This window comes from Saimiri boliviensis, chromosome 1, assembly GCF_048565385.1.
Source record: "Saimiri boliviensis isolate mSaiBol1 chromosome 1, mSaiBol1.pri, whole genome shotgun sequence".
In the NCBI taxonomy this organism is placed as follows: domain Eukaryota; kingdom Metazoa; phylum Chordata; class Mammalia; order Primates; family Cebidae; genus Saimiri; species Saimiri boliviensis.
In genome coordinates, this window is record NC_133449.1 from 121,059,385 (window position 1) to 121,080,370 (window position 20,986).

Below are 20,986 nucleotides of genomic sequence, written 5' to 3' on the forward strand. Positions count from 1 at the left end.
TAGCCGGTCCCGGCTCTCAGCCCGCCCGGGGCTCTGCGGCGCCACCGCTGCCGCCGCCTCCCCGCGGAGTGACGCGCCCTGCAGCCAACCCGGGCAGCCGGGGGGGAGGTCCAGGAGGGGTCCTGGGCGGAGCCGGGCCGCCCCCTTATCCCACGGGCTCGGGGCCGCTTCTCCCGAAAACTTCAGCCCTAATTGTCCTGGGAATGTCCAAGGTAGAGAAAGGGATCGAGGGAGCAAGCCAGAGGCTGGAGGATCAGGGCCCCTGGCGGGGAGAGGATGGGGTGGCGGGAGAGCTGCCCCTCCCCCCACGACAAACCCATCAGGTTCCCAAACCTTTCCTGGATCCTCTTCTCCGCGCCCCCGCGAGCCCGGGATCCAGGGGATGGAGAACTCGGGCGGAGGAGCGCCGAGCCAGGCGGGAGGGAGGCCGAACCGTGGGCGGGAGGCTGACCGGCGTGGGGCTGGCTCTTCCCCACTCGCTTTTTTTTTTATGGGGGTGGGGGTGGGCTGCTTTCTGGTAGCTCTTAAAGAAACGAAGAAACACTCACGAAACGGGACGCCCTCCCCCCAAATCCCGCCGCGGGACTCCCTCCCCCCGCAGGCCAGCGCGCCTCGCGCCCGAGTTGGGAAGTTCGCAGGGCGCCTGCAGCCCCGGTCCCCAGCCCCCGCCGCCCGGCCCCACCCCCCGCCCCCAACCCGGGGCGGCTCAATTCCGGGGAGGGCATGCTAATTTGGGTCGGCCCAGCCCGGGATGGGGGGGCGAAGGAGGGAGGGGAGAGGGAGGGAGCGGGGGGCGCCGGCCGGGGCGCCGGGCCCGCAGTGGAGAGGAGGCCGGGCCCCTGTGGCCGGGCCGCGGAGTCCCGGGCGGTCGCAAAGAGGGTTAACCCAGTGTCGGGCGGCGCGGAGCGCAGAGCCAGCCCCGCGGCCGGCTTATTGGGCCAGCGCGCGGAGAGACAGGGGTCTGCAGCAAATCACGAACTAATTGATTAAGGCGAGCGGGTTTGAATAGCGCTGGCCCGGTGCCAATCGCCTTTCAAAGAGCCCCTCTATGATTAATCGCAATGCATTATTGATAATCATAATTATAGAAGGACACATGCGCGCTGCGCCCGGGGCCGGGGAGCCGGGGAGGGGGCGGGCGGGCCGGCGGGCGGGGGGAGCCGCCGCCGCCGCCGCCGCTCGATTTCCGTAATTTTGAGAAGATTTTTTTTTAGTAATTTTTTATTCTGCCCCAGCTGATGTTTGAGCCAGCATGTCGCGGAGGAAGCAAGCGAAGCCTCAACATTTCCAATCCGACCCCGAAGTGGCCTCGCTCCCCCGGCGAGATGGTGAGTGCTCCGGCCCGCGCCGTGGACACACACACACGCACTCACACTCACTCAACACTCGGACCCACGCACACGCGGCTGGCCCTCGCGCCCCCTACCCCACCGCGGCCCCGATCGGCTCTTCCACTTGGCGTGATTTTTTTTTTCCCTTTTTAATTTTCAATGTGCGTTTGCTGGGCTTCCCCCCGCTGCCCCGGGGAAAGAGAGCTCATCTCCCTGCAGGATCTTTCCGGAGTTGCTGGGTCCTCCCGGGAGAAGGAGGGCGGGCAAGCCGGCCTGGCTCCTCCATCCTGGTTTTTCCGGGGATCCCAGCGGCGGCCAGGACCGGGGAGCCCCATAAGGCGTGGGTGCAGGCGGAGGTAGTCCCCGCCTGACGGCGCGGGGTCCCTCGCGCTCCCCGCGTCGCGATGGGGGGCCCCCGGCCCGGCCTCTGCCGCCCGGCCCTGCTGCCAGCGGGAAGGAAGTTTACTTCGGTCGCCCGGCTGAACTCCGAGTGTGGGGGGAGCTTGCTGCGCCCCCCGCCCCACGCACACACTCCTCCTCGGCCCTCGTGGCAGAACGGGGATGCCTTTGGAGGTTCCGAGCTGCAAAAAGGTGGGGATTGGTGTCGGGGCGCCGGCTCCTGACTCGCTGGGATCGCGGCCGGAGTGGAGAGTGCCGCTTGCCGCCAGTTGTTCCGGAGACTGTGCAAACGGACCGGGGAAGTGTCGCGTCTGGCTCCCAAAGTTTACCCCGGCATCTCTTCCTCCAACACTTGTACCCTCTGTCCCCCAAAATCTTTATGGTCCGTATGCCCTCTCTGCGGATTGTAGTGCTCCCTACTTCCAGGAGAGTCGGGGAAGAAGTCGTAGGATAGTTTTTCAGGTTTGGGGGTGGCCAGAGTGGAACCCCTTGAAACAGGAGCACTCGCTTTCTCCTATGGGGGCAACAACTGTGGGTCCCGAAGGGGCTGAACAAGTCCAGAACAAAGTTTGTGTGCGGGAGCTAGGGCAGACAGTGCAAGAGATCCCGGCGGCAGGGAGTTGGGGTATCGAGGGAGGACACCTGGAATCCCTACTTGCTCCTAAAGGTGTTTGACTGTGCCGGCCTCAGAGCTCCCAGGCCTAGAGCCCGAGGCGCTGCAGCGGCACTCGGGCTCGGGTCCCCGGGTCGTCCCGGCACGAAGCTGGCCTCGGCTGCGGGAGGACAGACAAGGAGCAGCCTCGGCGGGGTCTCAGCGGCTCAGGATGCCGCTCGGGATGCCCGCGTCCTTGGCGGCATTTTGGGATGTGAAGGAGGGAGCTGGGCCCGGACAGAGCTCCGAAGCGTGCCCCTGATCAGCACTTCAGTCCAGTAAGCAGTGGCCGCCCGGGCCCCACGGTCCCCGGCTTTTTTCCCAGCGGCCTGCCTCTGGGTAGAACCGAGAAGCAGTGAAGCCAAGGGACCCCCGCTCCCTTTACTCCTGCTGTCGGGTAAAGGGAGTCCTGACTTGGGGTCCCTGTAAGAAAATGGGGGACTTGAAATCAATTAAGAAAATGGTTTACAGTAACCCTCTTCCCGGCCCCCAGTATTTCCTCAAGCTTGAATCCTTACCCAGGGCCTCTGCGATTTCTCAGTACGCTGTAAAGAACCCCTGAACCCCGCTTTCCACCCCAAGCGAAAGCGAGCACGCAGGGTAGATCGAGGTGAGATGACCCAAGGCCGCAGCAGCTGCCGAGTATTTTTCCGGGTTTTCTCAGTTTAGTTTCTTCTGCTTCCCGCACCCACACCCATCTTTCCTAAAGTTTCTGGTGAGACCTTTTGCCCCGGAAAACTGCACAAGTTAACAGTTTGTACACAAAAAAGCAAACTAGAGATAAGAGAGCGTTTTCTAGTGTGTTTGTAAATTTGTACTGATTTTCTACATTAAAACAAAAAAGTCTCGGCCTTCGAGGAGAAATGATGCGTGCTAGATCTTTGCCTTCAGCCTTCTGGATCAGGAATTTTTAATAGTTAAGTCTTCTCATAAAGCAATAGTATTAAAGGAGTTCACTGCTTCTTAACCATTATTCTTTATTAGTACTTTTTTTTTTTTTTTTTTTTTTTAGTTTATTTGAGCTTTGAGGTAAGTTAGTTAATTAACTGAATCAAGTTTCCTTTCTCTTTTCTCTCCTTCTTTTGATTTCTTTCTCTTCCTTCCTTTCTTTTTTCTTCCCCAAAGCTAGTACATTGTCCAAAAGAAGCAGTAAACTGTTAGGGGCTCCCTAGGAAACACCCCCTCCCAGCCGTCTTTCCTCACCTCTCCCCACCCCCTCCTCTTTTTCTTCAGTAGTAATGGTTTTAGGTTATGACTGTTTTTACATGGTTGAACAATAAGTTTGGGAGAAGTTGCCTAGAGGGTAGATTTTGTAATAGGGTTTCAGGATTTAGTGTGTTGTAATATTAGTACACAAGTAATCCACCCCAATGGAGGCATAGTATACTCCAGTTCTTTTTATTTGGGAGTAGTTGTGAGATAAATAGAATTGAAAGTTCATGACATAACTCAAGGTTACCTTTTAAAAGTCACCTTTTCTGCAGTGAATTCAGCAATCTCATTCTTCTCCCAACATATAACCCATACTTGTAGGAGTAGCTGGATTTTCTGTTTTGTTTTGTTATTTACACATAGAAAGAAAGGTTGGTACAGTTTTAGAAGGCAAGCCCCTTTTTAAGGATTCTGATTACTTTTTCTTATGTCCTGAGATAGTCTTTAAAATATGACAAATGAGATATGAAACATACCAAATTAAATCTAGTTCATGCATTTCTTGTTTACCAGCACCTCAAATGGTCTGACTTCTACCCAGAGACCTAGAAAAGTTTGTAGACCCAAGTTACAAGAGCCCTGAAGAAGCGGCTCCCGAAGCTGAAAGCAGCTAGGGCTACTTAGTGTTGTTGTGTGTACTGCCTGTGTGTGTTTGAGTGTGTGTGTGCTTACAAAGAAAACCCAGGCCATGCTAAGGAGCCGCACAGATAGCTTCATCTGGAGCAAGTGCAACTATTAATAATAATAATAACCGAGTATTTGGTCGATTTCAGGATGCTGACATTTTATTCTACTTTACTGCAGCTGCAATGCCAGAAACACTCTAAACTTGGTGATTTTCCTGCTTTTTATGAAACCAAGATTATGGCAAATATGACTTGTCTCTTAAATGATATTCAACAAGTCTCGAATTACTTGCAGAAAGATGACTGCTACTGGAAAGATTGTTTACCAAGATAAATAATTCTGAGGAAAGGGAATATTAGAATCTAATGATTTTATTTGTGAGTTCTTTACTCTAAATTGAGATTTCATTTATGTATTGTGTGTGCGTGTGTATGTGTATGTGTGGGGTTCTTCTTCCTTTAGTGGTGTTTTTAAGATTCCTGAAACTACTACGTGGATGGCCCATTTAGACTCCATTCATTTATTTAAAAAGAATTTTGATGCTCAGCTGTTTCAAGAAAAAGATAACATTAGAAAAATAAAACACCATGAATTGCAGATAAAACACTAACAGTCATATGAAGGATCATAAAAATTTCTCTTATTTATATTAATAATGAAATTCTATCCTATACCAAAGTAATTTGCTCATTTTGAGCAGTTTAATAGCAACACATTGATCCCTGGGCCCAAAAGGTTAGAGAGAACTGTAAATAATTGCTTGCTTTTTTAAAAGAAAAACCAACACCTGCAAGATAAGGCAGTTGGAAGGAATTCGTGTTTAATCATAGACGTTTTAAGTTTGTCATAATGGAAGATTCTGGATGAGAAAATGCAAACTGTTTTTGTGGATTTGCTTCAGGCCACACATACTTTCTAAAATGTTAACAAACACACACACACACACACACACACACACACACACACGAGCAAAGTCGTTGGGCATGGGGTAGTATGTGTGAAAGTGAATATGTGATACTGAATGTTTTGTGGTTTATTTTACATCAAGTTTCCCCTAGAGTTCATTGGCACAAGTACTAATGCATAGGTGATTCTTTGGAGGCTTTATTCCTTTTCTTTATACTTTTGGAGGTAGCAAGTTGTCTTTACCAACAGAGCCTGTTAGAAGATAGAAGAACTCTACATTTTTATGGTGAAGGTCTTACAGGAACAGAAATAGGCAGACTGGTTACGTTTCTGAAATCGTTAAAAGCCGAGCTCTCTGTAGGAACCAGAACAAATTCCTTCTACAACCTCAACTAGGTTTTTCTGAGACACTTCTTGGTGCAGATAGCACCAGAATATTCCAAAACTATTCTTAGATTATTAAAACTGAAGTAGTTTGGCGAAAGAGGTGGAAAGTTAACCGAAGAACTAACACCCCTCCCCCAAAAAAGAAAAAACTTTGTGTGCCAGGCTTTAGAAAACCTAGATGTGTCAAGCTGTTTTAACCTTTGCTAGCCTCCTCCCATGCAAAGGTGACAAGGTCCAGATCATAATATGTCCTTCAGTATCTTCCCAGTGACCCCCAAATTGAATCCTGCTAGTCACTTAGCAGGAAGTTAGTAGTTTATTTTAGTTTCACCTTATCAGCTTGGCTTCTTTTCCTAACCTTATTCCCCTGTCACCCTCAGATGCCAGACCCCCAAAGGGGAAGATTGACAGGTAGTTCCCATAGCTCAGTTTTACCCTCAAACAACAGGGATTTAGTTTCTTGTGCCTTTGCCAATGTTTATGTAGTCAAAGTTTAGATCTCGCCTTAAGGAGTCTCTTTTTTACGCGTCACTGCAATAGGAAAGCCACAAAGAAGTTTTTGAACAAACCCTTGCAACTGGAACCCCATCTAGTGTTCAGTTTGATTCATCCATGGGAAAGCCATTTTCCCCTTTCATTTATTGTGTCTATTAGGTGGGCTTGGATCACTATTTTAAAAGCAGTGTCTCGTCCATGTTGTTATTTTATCAGAGATTTCACTTGTATTCTTCCATGAGAGAATACGCTAATCCCAGTCAGAACAGTGAGTAAACTTCAAGGGTACCAGGAAATTTGTCATTTGGTTGTGTGTCACATAGAGGAAACTTTAGACATCACAGAAAATATGCACAGCATATGTTGTAGTGTTTAAAATTTCTTTGGAGTCTTAAGTTGGACATTTGGATTCAGACTTTTCGTAGGTCGGTATTAAAAAAAAAAAGATAAGAGATCAATCAATCAAATATGTTTGTGATAGGAAAAGGAACAGGCTGTTAAAATTAAGGAGTCCAAAACCACTATCCTGAGAAGTTCTATTAAGAAATGTAAATGCAATCTTAAGATACTGGGAAGTACAGTGAGGTGTCTTTCTGAAGAGCTCCAACAAAGAAAACAATCTGGTAGAGTAAGGTGGTTGCGTTTGTTTTCTGTTTGGTTTTCCTTTCCTGGCTGGCTAAACCTTTCTGTGTGGGGCATAGTTTTATTTTTATTTTCTCAGTAGACAGATATCCTAGAACACTTCAATTTTCTCCTTCCAATTCTGCAGTTTGGTTCAGATGATGAAAAACTGACAAATTTGAATTAGGCATTAAGTACTTAAATAGTACATCAGAAACTAAAACATTTTGGATTTTAGTATAAATTTGGTGGAGATATAAGATCACTCTTCCCCTCCCACTAAAAGAAGGCCCAGAAAATTCCAAATATCTGTTTGTGTGTACATACTTAGAAAACCACTGCTTTTTAAATTTTCCTATCTGACTAGGGTTGATTACAAAATTAATCTGTATGCAAAATCCATAGAAAAGGAACAGGAATGCTATTTTCACCATAGTACAAGGAACAAGGCAACTGTATTTACTATAATGGGGTCACCAGTTGCAATCCTGTGTAACAGATTACTGAGAGAGATACAAGATAGCAGACAATCAGAAAAATGAATTAGAACATGTTCCTCTGTGTGTGTGTGTGTGTGTGTGAGAGAGAGAGAGAGAGAGAGAGAGAGAGAAGAGAGAGAGAGAGAGAGAGAGAGAGAGAGAGAGAAAGAGAGAGAATCTTACTACAACTTAAAATACTCCCTTTGGTAAAAAGTCCAACTAGTCCTCATGTTTTGTCTTTTTTTTTTTTTTTTTAAATAATAAAAGGTGGTTTCCTTGGAATTTTGTTCCAAATGCAGATAGATTTAAAGTTAAGAATTATTACAGGGTAGTGACACCTGCTTTTGAAATAAATCAAAATAGATACCAGTATTTTGGGGGGAGTGGGGGTGTTCATAAACATCAGGAAATTAAATTAGTTGACTCTACAGTGAGATCAAATGTCAGCTTATTAAAAATGTTGTGAAAACCTAAGCTAAAATACGGGCAAGTTTTTAACACAGTCTCTTAAAAGCAAGCAGACATTTATTTTTAAACATCTATATTTTCCATCCAGTTAGCACAATCCTAAATATAAAAATGTTCAGGTTGAAAAACTTGAAAATTCTCAAGTGAGTCTTGAGGCAGCACAAATGCAGAATTCGAGTGCAGGAAAGGAATCATCAGCTAAACCCTGTAAAGTAACCTTCCTTTTATTTTCTCTCTATATTATGAGAATATCAGATGTTTGCAAGTTATAAAGAATTAAAGTGTCTTTTAATCGTGAGCACAGATGTGCTAAATATTTGAAGCAACTACATTGTAATGTGTACAATTGATGAAGTCAGTTTTCTGATTTCCCTTGCTAGTTATTTAGTTCTGAATCTGTCATTATTTGTCTAAGCCCAGCTGACCAAGCAAAACTGTGTTTTAAAGTGGCTTTATGTTTTGATAAATGTGAGCTGGTTGAAAAGTATTTTCCACTGAATGCAGAGCTTAATAGAACATGCTGACATAATAGTTTTAATGCATTTTGTTGAAAATGTGTGAACAAACAGAATAGCTTTTGTTCCTTCATAATTGGCTGTAAAAGTAGATGGAAACATAACCATTACATATGGAAATGTGCAAAGAGAAAGAAATAACATTTCTGTTGAATATATTAGGAATTGCATTTCCTAGTTTAAAATAAGCATCTGAAATGGATGCATCATTTAAAATTGGTTGTCAAAATAAGAAGCTTTAAACGGAATTTTTGTCACATTATTTTTGTCCCAAGTTAAGCAACATAACTTTAGTAAATTTCATCTAATATTTTGTTTATATGATTTTAAGGCAGGGGGAGAGGCAGAAAGTGCTTAAAACAGCACCTTCCATATGCATAGGAATCCAGTGCCAATTAGGATGATTAAACATTAAATTAGAACCAAATCATTACTGGTATTTTCTGCTACAAGTAAGATTTGTTTGGTGGTGTTAATGTATTTTGCACTATACCCTTGTGGAGATTAAAAGATGGGTATTAGGAGAGCTGGCTTGTTAAGTATAACTTAGCTACTCAAATAACACTCCCAGCGAATAAAGTGTGCGTACATTTGGCATACTTCACCAGGGGTTCTAATCAACTTCGGCATCACTCAAGGCAAATAGAGTTAAGGAATTTCCAGAAGTTAGTATTTAGGTATTAATTTTATTTTCTGGAATGCCAAACTAGTCAGGCTTTTTAAAATGTTTACCACAAAAAGGCAAAGAGCTGACCCTTTCGAGTGGACTTTAAGTTTACCGAAAAAAGCAGCATTTTGATTTTACATTTATCCATATCTGCAATTACTTTGTTTTCTGCAAGTTTTCTGAGAGATTCAGTTTGGAAGTCATGGAAACTACCTATTATCTGATTCAGTTCTGCAGAAAAGCATGCAGGGAGGTAATCCTGAATTAAACAGTTTTTTTTTTTTTTTTTTTTTTTTTTTTTTTCACAGCCTTCGTAGATGACCACACACCATTTGTACAACAGAAGTTGGTGTTCCCCATGCTGGGCAAACAATGGGAAGCCATCCTGTCTTTGAATAGGATGTTAGCTTGGAGTTAGAGATTTTTCTGTTTAATTTACAAATGGATCTTAGTGAGAAGACATCTGAGCAACCAGTGGAAACAAACATGAAATAAAGGGATTTTTATAATAAAAGGTTCAGGACAATCTGTTAAACAATTGATAACAGTTAAGAGCAAACTGTTTTTAAAGACTTTCAGACAAGGAGAGCTGCAAAACATTTCCAAACTCTAAACCAAGAATTATTTCTTAGGAGATGGGAGCACTTCGCAACTGCACATCCTTCTTGAAGTTGATGTTTAATCAGAAATGTAAATCTTGTGCCAGTTTTTATAGACATAGGAGAGTATTTTTGATGAAATATTTAGAGGCGTAATGTTGCCATTCGAAGCATAGTGGCATATAGCCTTTGATTAGTGGGATGGTAGCCAGAGTTGCATCTTTAATTTTAAAAATAAACATGCCATCGGGTGATATATAGGTGCCAGGCAGGCCTTGTAACGGATTATGATCATTGTGTTTCTCTTCACTGTGTGTGTTGCCTTCCTTTTGTGTTCAAGTGAGTTTTGAGGAGCCGTCTGGAGGATTTGTTACTGATGTGACTAAAGTGTGTTTGTCACGGATCAGACTTAGTGCAGGTTCGAGGTAGGGGCTTGAGGTGATTTTCAAGTTGTCAGTCTACAGCTTGGTGATATGCATTCCCCCCCAACCCTTGTCAACAACTGATTGGAACCTGAATGACTACAAATTAGTTTAGTGACAGAACAAACTGTCACAGATATCTTTGAGTCGGTTGAAAATGAATAAGGTTGACAGAAACTCAAGAGCCTAATAAGTCCTCAGATTGGTTTGTGGACCCTCTCCGGACGAGTAGACAATAAGGTGTATAAAAGATTGGAAATCAATATTTTGCTATGGAATTTCATCATGCACCACTGTCTCCCATTTTTAGTATTTTATATTTTGATGGAATATCTGAAGTCCATGACTCTCTGAGATACCAGATGGATAGGAATTCCTCCATACCCTCAAAAATTAATTATGGGTGTTCTTAGGTAATATTGATTGGTTTTCAAGGGCTACCGTTTTGAGTTTTGCAGTTTGCAGGTAGAAAACCATTGATTAGCCTTTTTTTTTTTTTTTTTTTTAAGTCATAGGTGATTGTGTGTCCTGGCCCCTTTTCTAACCCTGCACCTTTTTGATGTTTGTAGGAGACACAGAAAAGGTTCAACCGAGTCGCCCCACTAAGAGCAAGGATGCCCACGTCTGTGGCCGGTGCTGTGCCGAGTTCTTTGAATTATCAGATCTTCTGCTCCACAAGAAGAACTGTACTAAAAATCAATTAGTTTTAATTGTAAATGAAAATCCAGCCTCCCCACCCGAAACCTTCTCCCCCAGTCCCCCTCCCAATAATCCTGATGAACAAATGAATGACACAGTGAACAAAACAGATCAAGTGGACTGCAGCGACCTTTCAGAACACAACGGACTTGACAGGGAAGAGTCCATGGAGGTGGAGGCCCCAGTTGCTAACAAAAGCAGCAACGGCACTTCCAGCGGCAGCCACAGCAGTACCGCCCCAACCAGCAGCAGCAGCAGCAGCAGCAGCAGCAGCAGCAGCAGCAGCAGCAGCAGCAGCGGCTCCTCCACAGGTACCTCAGCGATCACAACCTCTCTACCTCAACTCGGGGACCTGACAACACTGGGCAACTTCTCCGTGATCAACAGCAATGTCATCATCGAGAACCTCCAGAGCACCAAGGTGGCGGTAGCCCAGTTCTCCCAAGAAGCGAGGTGCGGCGGGGCCTCCGGGGGCAAGCTGGCAGTCCCAGCCCTCATGGAACAGCTCCTAGCTCTGCAGCAGCAGCAGATCCACCAGCTGCAATTGATCGAACAGATTCGTCACCAAATATTGCTGTTGGCTTCTCAGAACGCAGACTTGCCAACATCTTCTAGTCCTTCTCAAGGTACTTTACGAACATCTGCTAACCCCTTGTCCACGCTAAGTTCCCATTTATCTCAGCAGCTGGCAGCAGCAGCTGGATTGGCACAGAGCCTTGCCAGCCAATCTGCCAGCATTAGTGGTGTGAAACAGCTACCCCCAATCCAGCTACCTCACAGCAGTTCTGGCAACACCATCATTCCATCCAACAGCGGCTCTTCTCCCAATATGAACATATTGGCAGCGGCAGTTACCACCCCGTCCTCAGAAAAAGTGGCTTCGAGTGCTGGGGCCTCCCACGTCAGCAACCCAGCGGTCTCATCTTCGTCCTCACCAGCTTTTGCAATAAGCAGTTTATTAAGTCCTGCGTCTAATCCACTTCTACCTCAGCCAGCCCCCGCTAACTCGGTTTTCCCCAGCCCTTTGCCCAACATCGGAACAACTGCAGAGGATTTAAACTCCTTGTCTGCCTTGGCCCAGCAAAGAAAAAGCAAGCCACCAAATGTCACTGCCTTCGAAGCAAAAAGTACTTCCGATGAGGCATTCTTCAAACACAAGTGCAGGTTCTGCGCGAAGGTCTTTGGGAGTGACAGTGCCTTGCAGATCCACTTGCGTTCCCACACCGGAGAGAGGCCGTTCAAGTGCAACATCTGCGGTAACAGGTTCTCCACCAAGGGGAATCTGAAAGTCCACTTTCAGCGCCACAAAGAGAAATACCCTCACATCCAGATGAACCCCTATCCTGTGCCTGAGCATTTGGACAATATTCCTACGAGTACCGGCATTCCATACGGCATGTCCATCCCTCCAGAGAAGCCAGTCACCAGCTGGCTAGACACCAAACCAGTCCTGCCTACTCTGACCACTTCAGTCGGCCTGCCGTTGCCCCCAACCCTCCCAAGCCTCATACCCTTCATCAAGACGGAAGAGCCAGCCCCCATCCCCATCAGCCATTCTGCCACCAGCCCCCCAGGCTCAGTCAAAAGTGACTCTGGGGTTCCTGAGCCGGCCACGAGAAACCTAGGTGGGCTCCCAGAGGAAACCGAAGGGTCCACTCTGCCACCGTCCGGTGGCAAAAACGAAGAGAGTGGCATGGTCACCAACTCAGTCCCAACAGCGAGCAGTAGCACCCTGAGCTCCCCAGTGGCAGACTGCGGCCCTGTGGGCAGTGCCACCACCTTCACCAACCCTTTGTTGCCGCTCATGTCCGAGCAGTTCAAGGCCAAGTTTCCTTTTGGGGGACTCCTGGACTCAGCCCAGGCATCAGAGACATCCAAGCTTCAGCAACTGGTAGAAAACATTGACAAGAAGGCCACTGACCCCAATGAGTGCATCATCTGCCACCGGGTTCTCAGCTGCCAGAGCGCCTTGAAAATGCACTACAGGACACACACTGGGGAGAGGCCCTTTAAGTGTAAGATCTGTGGCCGGGCTTTCACCACGAAAGGGAATCTTAAAACCCACTACAGTGTCCATCGTGCTATGCCCCCACTCAGAGTCCAGCATTCCTGCCCCATCTGCCAGAAGAAGTTCACGAATGCTGTGGTCCTACAGCAGCACATCCGAATGCATATGGGAGGCCAGATCCCCAACACCCCAGTCCCCGACAGCTACCCCGAGTCCATGGAGTCTGACACAGGCTCCTTCGATGAGAAAAATTTTGATGACCTAGACAACTTCTCTGATGAAAACATGGAAGACTGTCCTGAGGGCAGCATCCCCGATACGCCCAAGTCTGCAGACGCCTCCCAAGACAGCTTATCTTCTTCGCCTTTGCCCCTAGAGATGTCGAGCATCGCTGCTTTGGAAAATCAGATGAAGATGATCAATGCCGGCCTGGCAGAGCAGCTGCAGGCCAGCCTGAAGTCGGTGGAGAATGGGTCCGTCGAGGGGGATGTGCTGACCAATGATTCATCCTCAGTGGGTGGTGACATGGAGAGCCAAAGTGCCGGCAGCCCAGCCATCTCAGAGTCTACCTCTTCCATGCAGGCTCTGTCCCCGTCCAACAGCACCCAGGAGTTCCACAAGTCACCCAGCGTTGAGGAGAAACCACAGAGAGCGGTCCCAAGTGAGTTTGCCAATGGTCTGTCTCCCACCCCAGTGAATGGTGGGGCTTTGGATTTGACGTCGAGTCACGCAGAGAAAATCATCAAAGAAGATTCTTTGGGGATCCTCTTCCCTTTCAGAGACCGGGGTAAATTTAAAAACACTGCTTGCGACATTTGTGGCAAAACATTTGCTTGTCAGAGTGCCTTGGACATTCACTATAGAAGTCATACCAAAGAGAGACCATTTATTTGCACAGTTTGCAATCGTGGCTTTTCCACAAAGGGTAATTTGAAGCAGCACATGTTGACACATCAGATGCGAGATCTGCCATCCCAGCTCTTTGAGCCCAGTTCCAACCTTGGCCCCAATCAGAACTCGGCGGTGATTCCCGCCAGCTCGTTGTCATCTCTCATCAAAACAGAGGTCAACGGCTTCGTGCATGTTTCTCCTCAGGACAGTAAGGACACCCCCACCAGTCATGTCCCTTCTGGGCCTCTGTCTTCCTCTGCCACATCCCCAGTTCTGCTCCCGGCTCTGCCCAGGAGAACTCCCAAGCAGCACTACTGCAACACGTGTGGCAAAACCTTTTCCTCGTCGAGTGCCCTGCAGATTCACGAGAGAACTCACACTGGAGAGAAACCCTTTGCTTGCACTATTTGTGGAAGAGCTTTCACGACTAAAGGCAATCTTAAGGTACCTTGCGCTGTCTGCACCCCACCCGCTCCCTCAACCCTGTCCTACTGTCATTGGTTATTTATAATGCATGCCCCCAGAGTCATCAGCCCAGATATTCAGGGCGAGAGCTCTTGCAAGGGAACCTGCTGCACATGGTGGATGGGGGAGAAACAAGGGTGCCTGGGGGGGTCAGGATCATGGCAGGGACAAGGGCAGACTGCGGCGCACTGAATGTCAGTGCAGATTGAATAATTTGGTACCTAAGCGAAGCAGCGGCCTCTCTCTGTTGTCTCGCTAAGTGCACCAAATGAATTGCTTTACCTACCAAGGAAGACAGCCTGGTGTTGCCATGGGGTATTGATTAAAGACCTCCATGTGGCCTGTGTGCTGCCCGTATCACTTAATAATTATGGCTCTCAGCGTATGCATCTATTTTTCATAACTGCAGTCCAGCATGGTTTGTTTGTCTAAAAATAATAACGTCACTGCTCTGCTAATGGGTATTATGATAATTGATTATACAGCATTTCCTACTGATATGGAAATAAAGCAAATATACTTAAGTTCTAGAGCAACAGTTGAGTGCTCTTAGTGTGTACATTTTTCTGTTGACAGAGTATTTCTCTGGAGATTGCTCCCAGTAATGTGAGATGAATAATTACTTTCTGGCTTTTCTCTCCATATGCAGGCCCTCCAATGGGCAATCAGGGAGGGATACCTTCTTCCCATCTGAAAAGGACATTTATAGGGTAAAGGGTGTCAGATACAATACTTACCATTGCAATGAGAGTGGACATAACAATTCTAACCTTGAAAGGAGCTATCCGCCACTGCCTGGCTTGCTTGAGGCCATTATAAGCTAAATATGGGTAATAAAAAAGAAGTAAGTAAGGCATCTTTGCCCAGGAAGAGGGGAGACAGCCTAGGGCTGCAGAGAGTGAACACGTTATTACTAGACAGAAGGAATGGATGGTTCCTGTTGCCTTCCCTGTCTGTCACATGATGAGAATAGACATTTAGGCCACTTGCTTTGTGGACATTTGGGATATGAATCGAGACAGATTCAGCTATTAAGCTTCTCTCCCCCTCCTCTTTTCCTCCCCACCTCTGCCTGCCCTCCCCGTATCTCAGGTACACATGGGCACTCACATGTGGAATAGCACCCCTGCACGACGGGGTCGGCGGCTCTCTGTGGATGGCCCCATGACATTTCTAGGAGGCAATCCCGTCAAGTTCCCAGAAATGTTCCAGAAGGATTTGGCGGCAAGAACAGGAAGTGGAGATCCTTCCAGCTTCTGGAATCAGTATGCAGCAGCGCTCTCCAACGGGCTGGCGATGAAGGCCAACGAGATCTCCGTCATTCAGAACGGTGGCATCCCTCCAATTCCTGGAAGCCTCGGCAGTGGGAACAGCTCACCTATTAGTGGGCTGACAGGAAACCTGGAGAGGCTCCAGAACTCAGAGCCCAGTGCTCCCCTGGCTGGCCTGGAGAAAATGGCAGGCAGTGAGAACGGAACCAACTTCCGCTTCACCCGCTTCGTGGAGGACAGCAAAGAGATCGTCACAAGTTAAAGCAGCTGGGCTGGAGACATAGCATTCATTCCTGTTCAGAATGCGACCTATGGTGGCCTCCTACTCCTTGCCCAACACCCCCCCCCCAACGTGTCCCTTCCTTCTGTTCCCCAGATCTATGAACTACAACATTATGAAGACATTCTTTTGTACCTTGTTCAACTTTAGAGTTCTAAGAAAGCTTATTTATTAGTGATATAACCTTGCTTTGCAAACAGAATGCAAGCGTTAACTTTGGTCTTCTGTATTTTGGACTAAATACTAATTGACTAGAGTGCTGTAAACTTGCTGTAACATTTATGGCAATTGCAAGTTGCCCTGCTAGGCAGTTGTAATCTGGCATTAACTTATTTTCTATATCCAGTTTAATATGAATCTGGTGTTGATGCAATGCCTCGGTGATGCATTAGATCTCTAATAAAGTCTGTATATACACGTACACTTTGATCCTGCTGGAAAATTTTATCAGCAAACACATTGTCTAATCTTTCAAAACAGATTTAAGGAAAGGACTGAAAGTACAGACTGAACAGTGTGGTTCTTTGAAAGGTTTGGTTTTTTAATTTTTATTCTAAAATTCAACCTGTTTTGTTTTGTTTTGTAGATTTAACCATTTCCATTTGGAACTGCTATTTGTCTTGTGCTTTTTACTTGAGTCGTCTTCAATGTCAATAAGTTTCTGTACAGTAATAAGCACGCAGAATTCTTTAGAGAAAAAGAAAACAAGTGTTGTTTTGGTAGTTGAAACTGAGACGTAACATTTTGCCTTGTAGGTATATTCACAATAGAAAATGTGTGCTGGAATTTCACAATGCTGCTAAGTATAGCATCTTGAACAACCTTCAGTGGAGAAAATGTAGATGCTCTTGTATATACAATAAGAAATATCACTTTCATTAAAATGTACATATGTTCCTTACAAGAGCAAATGCTTCTTCTTGATCAAGAGAGCAGGTATAGTGTTTGTTTATTTTGTATTAGGTATGGAAGAAAAAAATTGGACTGTTACATGCACTTTCTTGGAAAGTTGAAAGGAAAGCGGGGGAGGGGGGTCCAATTTCTTTAACATTTAATACTTACTAACAGCAGAGATACTGTAATTTTACTCAAGTAATCAAATACATTTTTTTTTTTGGAACAGATAAAACAAAATAATGTGTCTGTGTTTTTAGAGTGCATTTCTATTTAGCTAGGCCCCTAAATGCATTTTCACTATTCCCCAGGTAGCGGTAAATTGTGTATGTGAGTGTGTAACTCTCTTTAAATGAGGAATTGTAAAAGGCAAAACAGAAACGAGTTTGCATGGGCCTGCGTTTTCTTTTATTTTTAAATTTGGAGGAGGCCCTAGATATTTTCCCAGTATCCATGACTCATTTAGGAATGAATTTTATAGACTCCACTTGCTCCCCACCCCCAGGAAAAATGAAAAAATGAAATGACATAAAAAGATGTTGTCGGAGGTTTTATCCCAACAGGTAAGTTTCTTTTAAGCCAGATATTTATGCCGATTTAGATTTCACTTTTATTATTTTGGTTTTATTTCTCTTAATACAGTCACGTTTTTTTCAGGCAGCTGAGAGCCACATTGCTGGGGAGTTCCTGATGCTGCGGGGTTATATAACCTAACTCAAACTGGGCCTCAACCCAGAGAGGTCAACATGTTCTTTATTTAATTGGTCTTTCAGGCATTTAAACGCACATGCATATTTGAAAGAAAAAGTCTATTGGAAAGGTTATGTAGAATCAGCTTGAATACTTCATCATGCAAATTCAATGGGATTCTTCCCCTCTCCCTGCTATTCTGGGGCGGAAGGGGGAAACAGGGTTTCTTCCTCCTGATCACTGACTAAATGGAAGCTGTGTCCAGAGGGGTCGCCGATTTTATTTTTATTTTTTTGTTTTTATGTTTCGGGGAGGTGGTGAACCGCAGCAGCCGGCGGTTGTGTCCAGGTAAGGTAGAAAGTCTCGGGCCGCTTCCTGCAGAAGTTTCCACCAGGGCTCGTGCCACCCGGGGCCGCTCTCCTAGACCCTGCCGTTAGACCTCGGTGCGGAGCGGGCGCCCTCAGCCCGTGCTCCGCCTCCCGGCCCAGGCCCCGCGTTCGGGAAGGTGGGCGCTGACCTGGACCGGGACAGTGCAGAGGAAGGGGTGGGAGCCCCAGAGGCAGAGAGGGAGGCGGCGGGGTGGGCGTGGGGGGTGCGCCACGTAATGAGTGATGCTGAGAATCACCCCGGAGTCTCGGCACCCGAATATTTAGAGGGACAGATTTCTCGGTCTCGCCTCTCCCGTCCCCTCCCCTCCGCCCCAGGAGTGACATTTTCCTCAAGAGTGGGGACACGGATTGAAGGCCGGAATTCCAGCCAGAAGCTCTTGTTCTGCGCGGGCCAGATGGAGCGGTTTCCGCTGCGTAGACCAAGTCCACACCTTCTCATCGCTGGGCGTGGCGAGGAGGGGCTGCCCCGGGCTGCACGCACTTTGTACCCAGGCCCTTGTCCCGTGGGCGGACCGTGCACCGAGGGACAGGGCCTGGGGACCTCCGAGGAAAGTGGTCCGAGGGTCTGCTGGCCACCGAGAGGGGCAGGCTTCGACAGTGCCCCCCTGGCGCACACGCCAGGCTCCTCGCCCGCCCTCTCCAAAGGGCCCAGGTGGCTGCCCCGCGACGCCATCCACCAAGCGTCGGACTGCAGCTGGATCCCTCTCTCCAAAGGTCGCCGCCGCCGGGTCCCCGGGGCTCCCGCACGCAGGGCCTGGCGCGAAGGTCACCGCCCAGCACCACCTCGGGCTGCGCGTCCATTTCCAAGAGGCAGGCGGTGGAGAGAGGGGAGCCCGGGCACCGTGTTCCCTCTTCCTCTCATCGCCAACCTCCTACCCTTCAGTGGTTTCTGAAAGTGAGTTGCGAGAGCAAAAGTCACTTTTCTTTCGCGAGGTGTCAAAAGCGTTTAGGAAAAGGTCTGAGGGTCCCACTGTCTCTTTCTCCCCCGGCTCTCTCTCTCTCTCCCTCCCTCTCCCTCCCTCTGTCCCTCCCTCCCTCCCCGCTTTTGTCCCTGCCTATCCATTTATTGATTGACTATCGTTCTAATCTATTGATCATTACCTGCCCATTCATTCCCCTTTCCATCCATTTCTAAAATAAGAAATCGCCCTCTGCCCTGCTTCTCCTCCCAGTGTGGAAAACACACTCAGCCTTTGGACTCGGCCCGCAAAACAGAAGTAGATTTACATTTATAAAGCAACAGGGTTGAGGTGAAGGCAGCCGAAGGGCACGCACCCCCTCCTCACCTACTCCCCCACCCTCGCCCCACTGGAGGTGCCCCTTGGTGATATTGGAATCGCGGAAAACCGAGTTCACTGAATTAAGGAAGGATTGTTGCTGCAACTAAGTTCACAGAATTTTTAACTAAAAATACTCAGTTTGGTGACAGTTTCCCCAGCTTTTTTTTTTTTAAATGGGAATTTAAAAAATACAGAACAGCACAGAGAAGAATTTAAGAAACGCTTTGTGCGTATCACTCAAAATTTACAAAAGTTAGGAACTTGTAGTTTATTCGAGTTTGTTTTTTCCTCCACCCCTCCCCAGGAGCTACGTTTCCTGTTCTTCCTCTCTGCCTGGGTAGCTATCATTCTCTCATTCTCTTCTCTGTCTTTTCTTCCTTGTGTTCCTTCGTGCTTTTTCTTTTTCCTTCCCCCTCCAACTCCACTACTTCTCCTTTTCCACCCACCCTCATGGGCTTCCTTCTTTCTGGAAAATATACTTGAAAGAGCAGTTTGGTAATTGACAGGGACCTGAGGAGGGAGAGAGAGAGAGAGGAGAGAGAGAGAGAGAGAGAGAGAGAGAGAGAGAGAGAGAGAGAGAGAAACAATACTGACTCAAGCTGCCCGAGAGGATCCTCCCTGCGGGGTCTGGGTGGGGGAAGGGTGGGTAGCTCAGGGGAGGATTCCTGAAGATCAGCTGGAGATGCCTGAAGGTGACTTTAGGCTTAGAGTTTTCACATCCCAATCTTCACAGGCTAGGTCTATTCAAATGGCTTTTTAGGGAGTGGAGGGAGGATAATTTTCTTTTCTTTTTTTTTAATTAGAAGAAAAAAAATCTTCAAACAAAATTCTAAATAATTTGCAGTTGACATAAATTTCTAGCAGTAGATTATTTGCTTATTGTTTTTGGCATGTCGTGAATGTCAAGAATGAGAGAACTTAAAAAGAAGAAGAAGAAGAAGAAGAAGAAGAAGAAGAAGAAGAAGAAGAAGAAGAAGAAGAAGAAGAGGAAGAAGGAGGAAAATCTCCCACTCTGTTAAAACTTAGCAGTCCTGTTAAAAAAATAAAGCAATGGATTCTTTACTACGAGTTACACACTCCACCCCAAGTGAAACAAATGTCAGAGGGGGTAACAAAGTGGAAAAAAGCGTAAAGTGAATTTCAAAGGGCTCCACAGTAAAGCGCAATCTGAGATTCACAGAAAAGTAGAGACGGATAAGACAGGAATTAGGTCATCTCGTCCAGACCCCAGGAAATATGTCTAGATCAAAGCCTGCTCTGTTAGAATAAACAAAACAGGACCCATTGCGCCCTACCAATATTTTCATCTCGGTGCTAAGAGCTGCTAATCTCACCAGCTTTATTTGGTGAAAGGGGGTAAAAATTACAACTGTAAAAATGACAAAGTAAAAAATGTCCTCTCAACCCTTAGAGGAAGATAAAGATTTAGATTTGAGCTAAAAAGTAACAAGATCCAGGCCCAGATCAACACAAACTTCCTGGAATTTTAGCACTAAGTAAATTATCTAATCCTAGCCATTGTTCCCTCCCTGCCGCCACCCCTCGCCCCCACTCATCTTGTGCACCCCATGCAATTGAGTATGCCAGATGATTTACATTAAAAATTGGTTAAATTTTAACTGCAGTCTGAGGACATTGCAGGAGGCCTATGGGGTTCACTTCTTTTGCATTTCTTAAAGACCTACTCGTTTTCTGTCCTCCACCAGCCCAAGTGTGGCCTGCCCCCCAGGCTGGACTTTCTTGTGTGGATGCTTTGTTTAAGCCCAGTCTTAAAGTTTGGGCTCTCCACTGTGAAGGGCAGATGAACAGAGGCCTGGCTTCTATGTCCCATCAGCCTAGCTTTGGGTACACACCATCCGTCAGCTCGTTGATATTTTCGCAGCTAAGCTGAAAGACTGTGTAAGTACTTGGTAAGGCTTTCTTTCACCACCAACTTGATGGCCTTCAACCAACGGCCAGGGAACATTCGATAGGTAGAAACATCTACAAAAACGGACAGGAAATCCCAGAGAAGGAAAATTCGCCCAGGCTAAATCCCAGGGTTGTAGTTCCTTACTGAGCCTGGCTTCCTCTTAACTGTTTAAACATACGACTTGGCTCCTCTTGTGTTTCTGTGTCCATTTGAGCTCAAGTTGAACAAAGACTTGTGGGCCGCGTGTCAACCCGGCTCCAGTGCTTTCGGAAGCCAGGGACGATGACGACAGGGATGGGGAGTGTGATCGGCCTTTCTGAAGGCAGCCAGGAGCAGACCATTTTCTGTGTGTGGCCCCTGCCTGTTCACTTTGCCAAGGGCAATTCCAGGATAGGCTTTTTGCTTACATTCTGTGGAGGGTTTGAAG

The 20,986-nt window shown here is 46.8% G+C and overlaps 2 protein-coding genes and 1 long non-coding RNA gene across 5 annotated transcripts in view; 2 read left to right on the forward strand and 1 right to left on the reverse strand.

Moving 5' to 3' along the window:
- The window catches only part of LOC141585162 (uncharacterized), a 36,214-nt gene extending 35,605 nt beyond the window's left edge, over window positions 1-609 (reverse strand). Inside the window, exon 1 of the long non-coding RNA XR_012518519.1 lies at window positions 334-609. This is a non-coding gene — a long non-coding RNA (uncharacterized LOC141585162). The remainder of the gene's footprint in view (window positions 1-333) is intronic.
- On the forward strand, window positions 73-17,406 carry SALL1 (spalt like transcription factor 1). Of its 3 annotated transcripts, XM_003937265.4 has the most exons (4): window positions 73-212; window positions 1,236-1,328; window positions 10,350-13,822; window positions 14,936-17,406. In XM_003937265.4, the coding sequence occupies exons 2-4, from the start codon at window positions 1,253-1,255 to the stop codon at window positions 15,374-15,376; spliced, it is 3,990 nt and encodes a 1,329-aa protein (XP_003937314.2). In that variant the 5' UTR covers window positions 73-212; window positions 1,236-1,252; the 3' UTR covers window positions 15,377-17,406. The 3 variants fall into 3 exon arrangements, with proteins under 3 accessions (XP_003937314.2, XP_039319394.1, XP_010346142.3); XM_039463460.2 differs by lacking the exon at window positions 73-212 and having other exon boundaries at window positions 1,125-1,328; XM_010347840.3 differs by lacking the exons at window positions 73-212; window positions 1,236-1,328 and adding an exon at window positions 1,337-1,922.
- Window positions 17,407-17,528: 122 nt separating this feature from the next.
- LOC104652811 (uncharacterized) lies at window positions 17,529-20,191 on the forward strand. The gene is made up of 2 exons (XM_010347855.2): window positions 17,529-18,262; window positions 19,555-20,191. Exon 1 carries the CDS (start codon window positions 17,583-17,585, stop codon window positions 18,258-18,260), a length of 678 nt encoding a protein of 225 aa, XP_010346157.2. The 5' UTR covers window positions 17,529-17,582; the 3' UTR covers window positions 18,261-18,262; window positions 19,555-20,191.
- The last annotated feature ends 795 nt before the right edge of the window (window positions 20,192-20,986 follow it).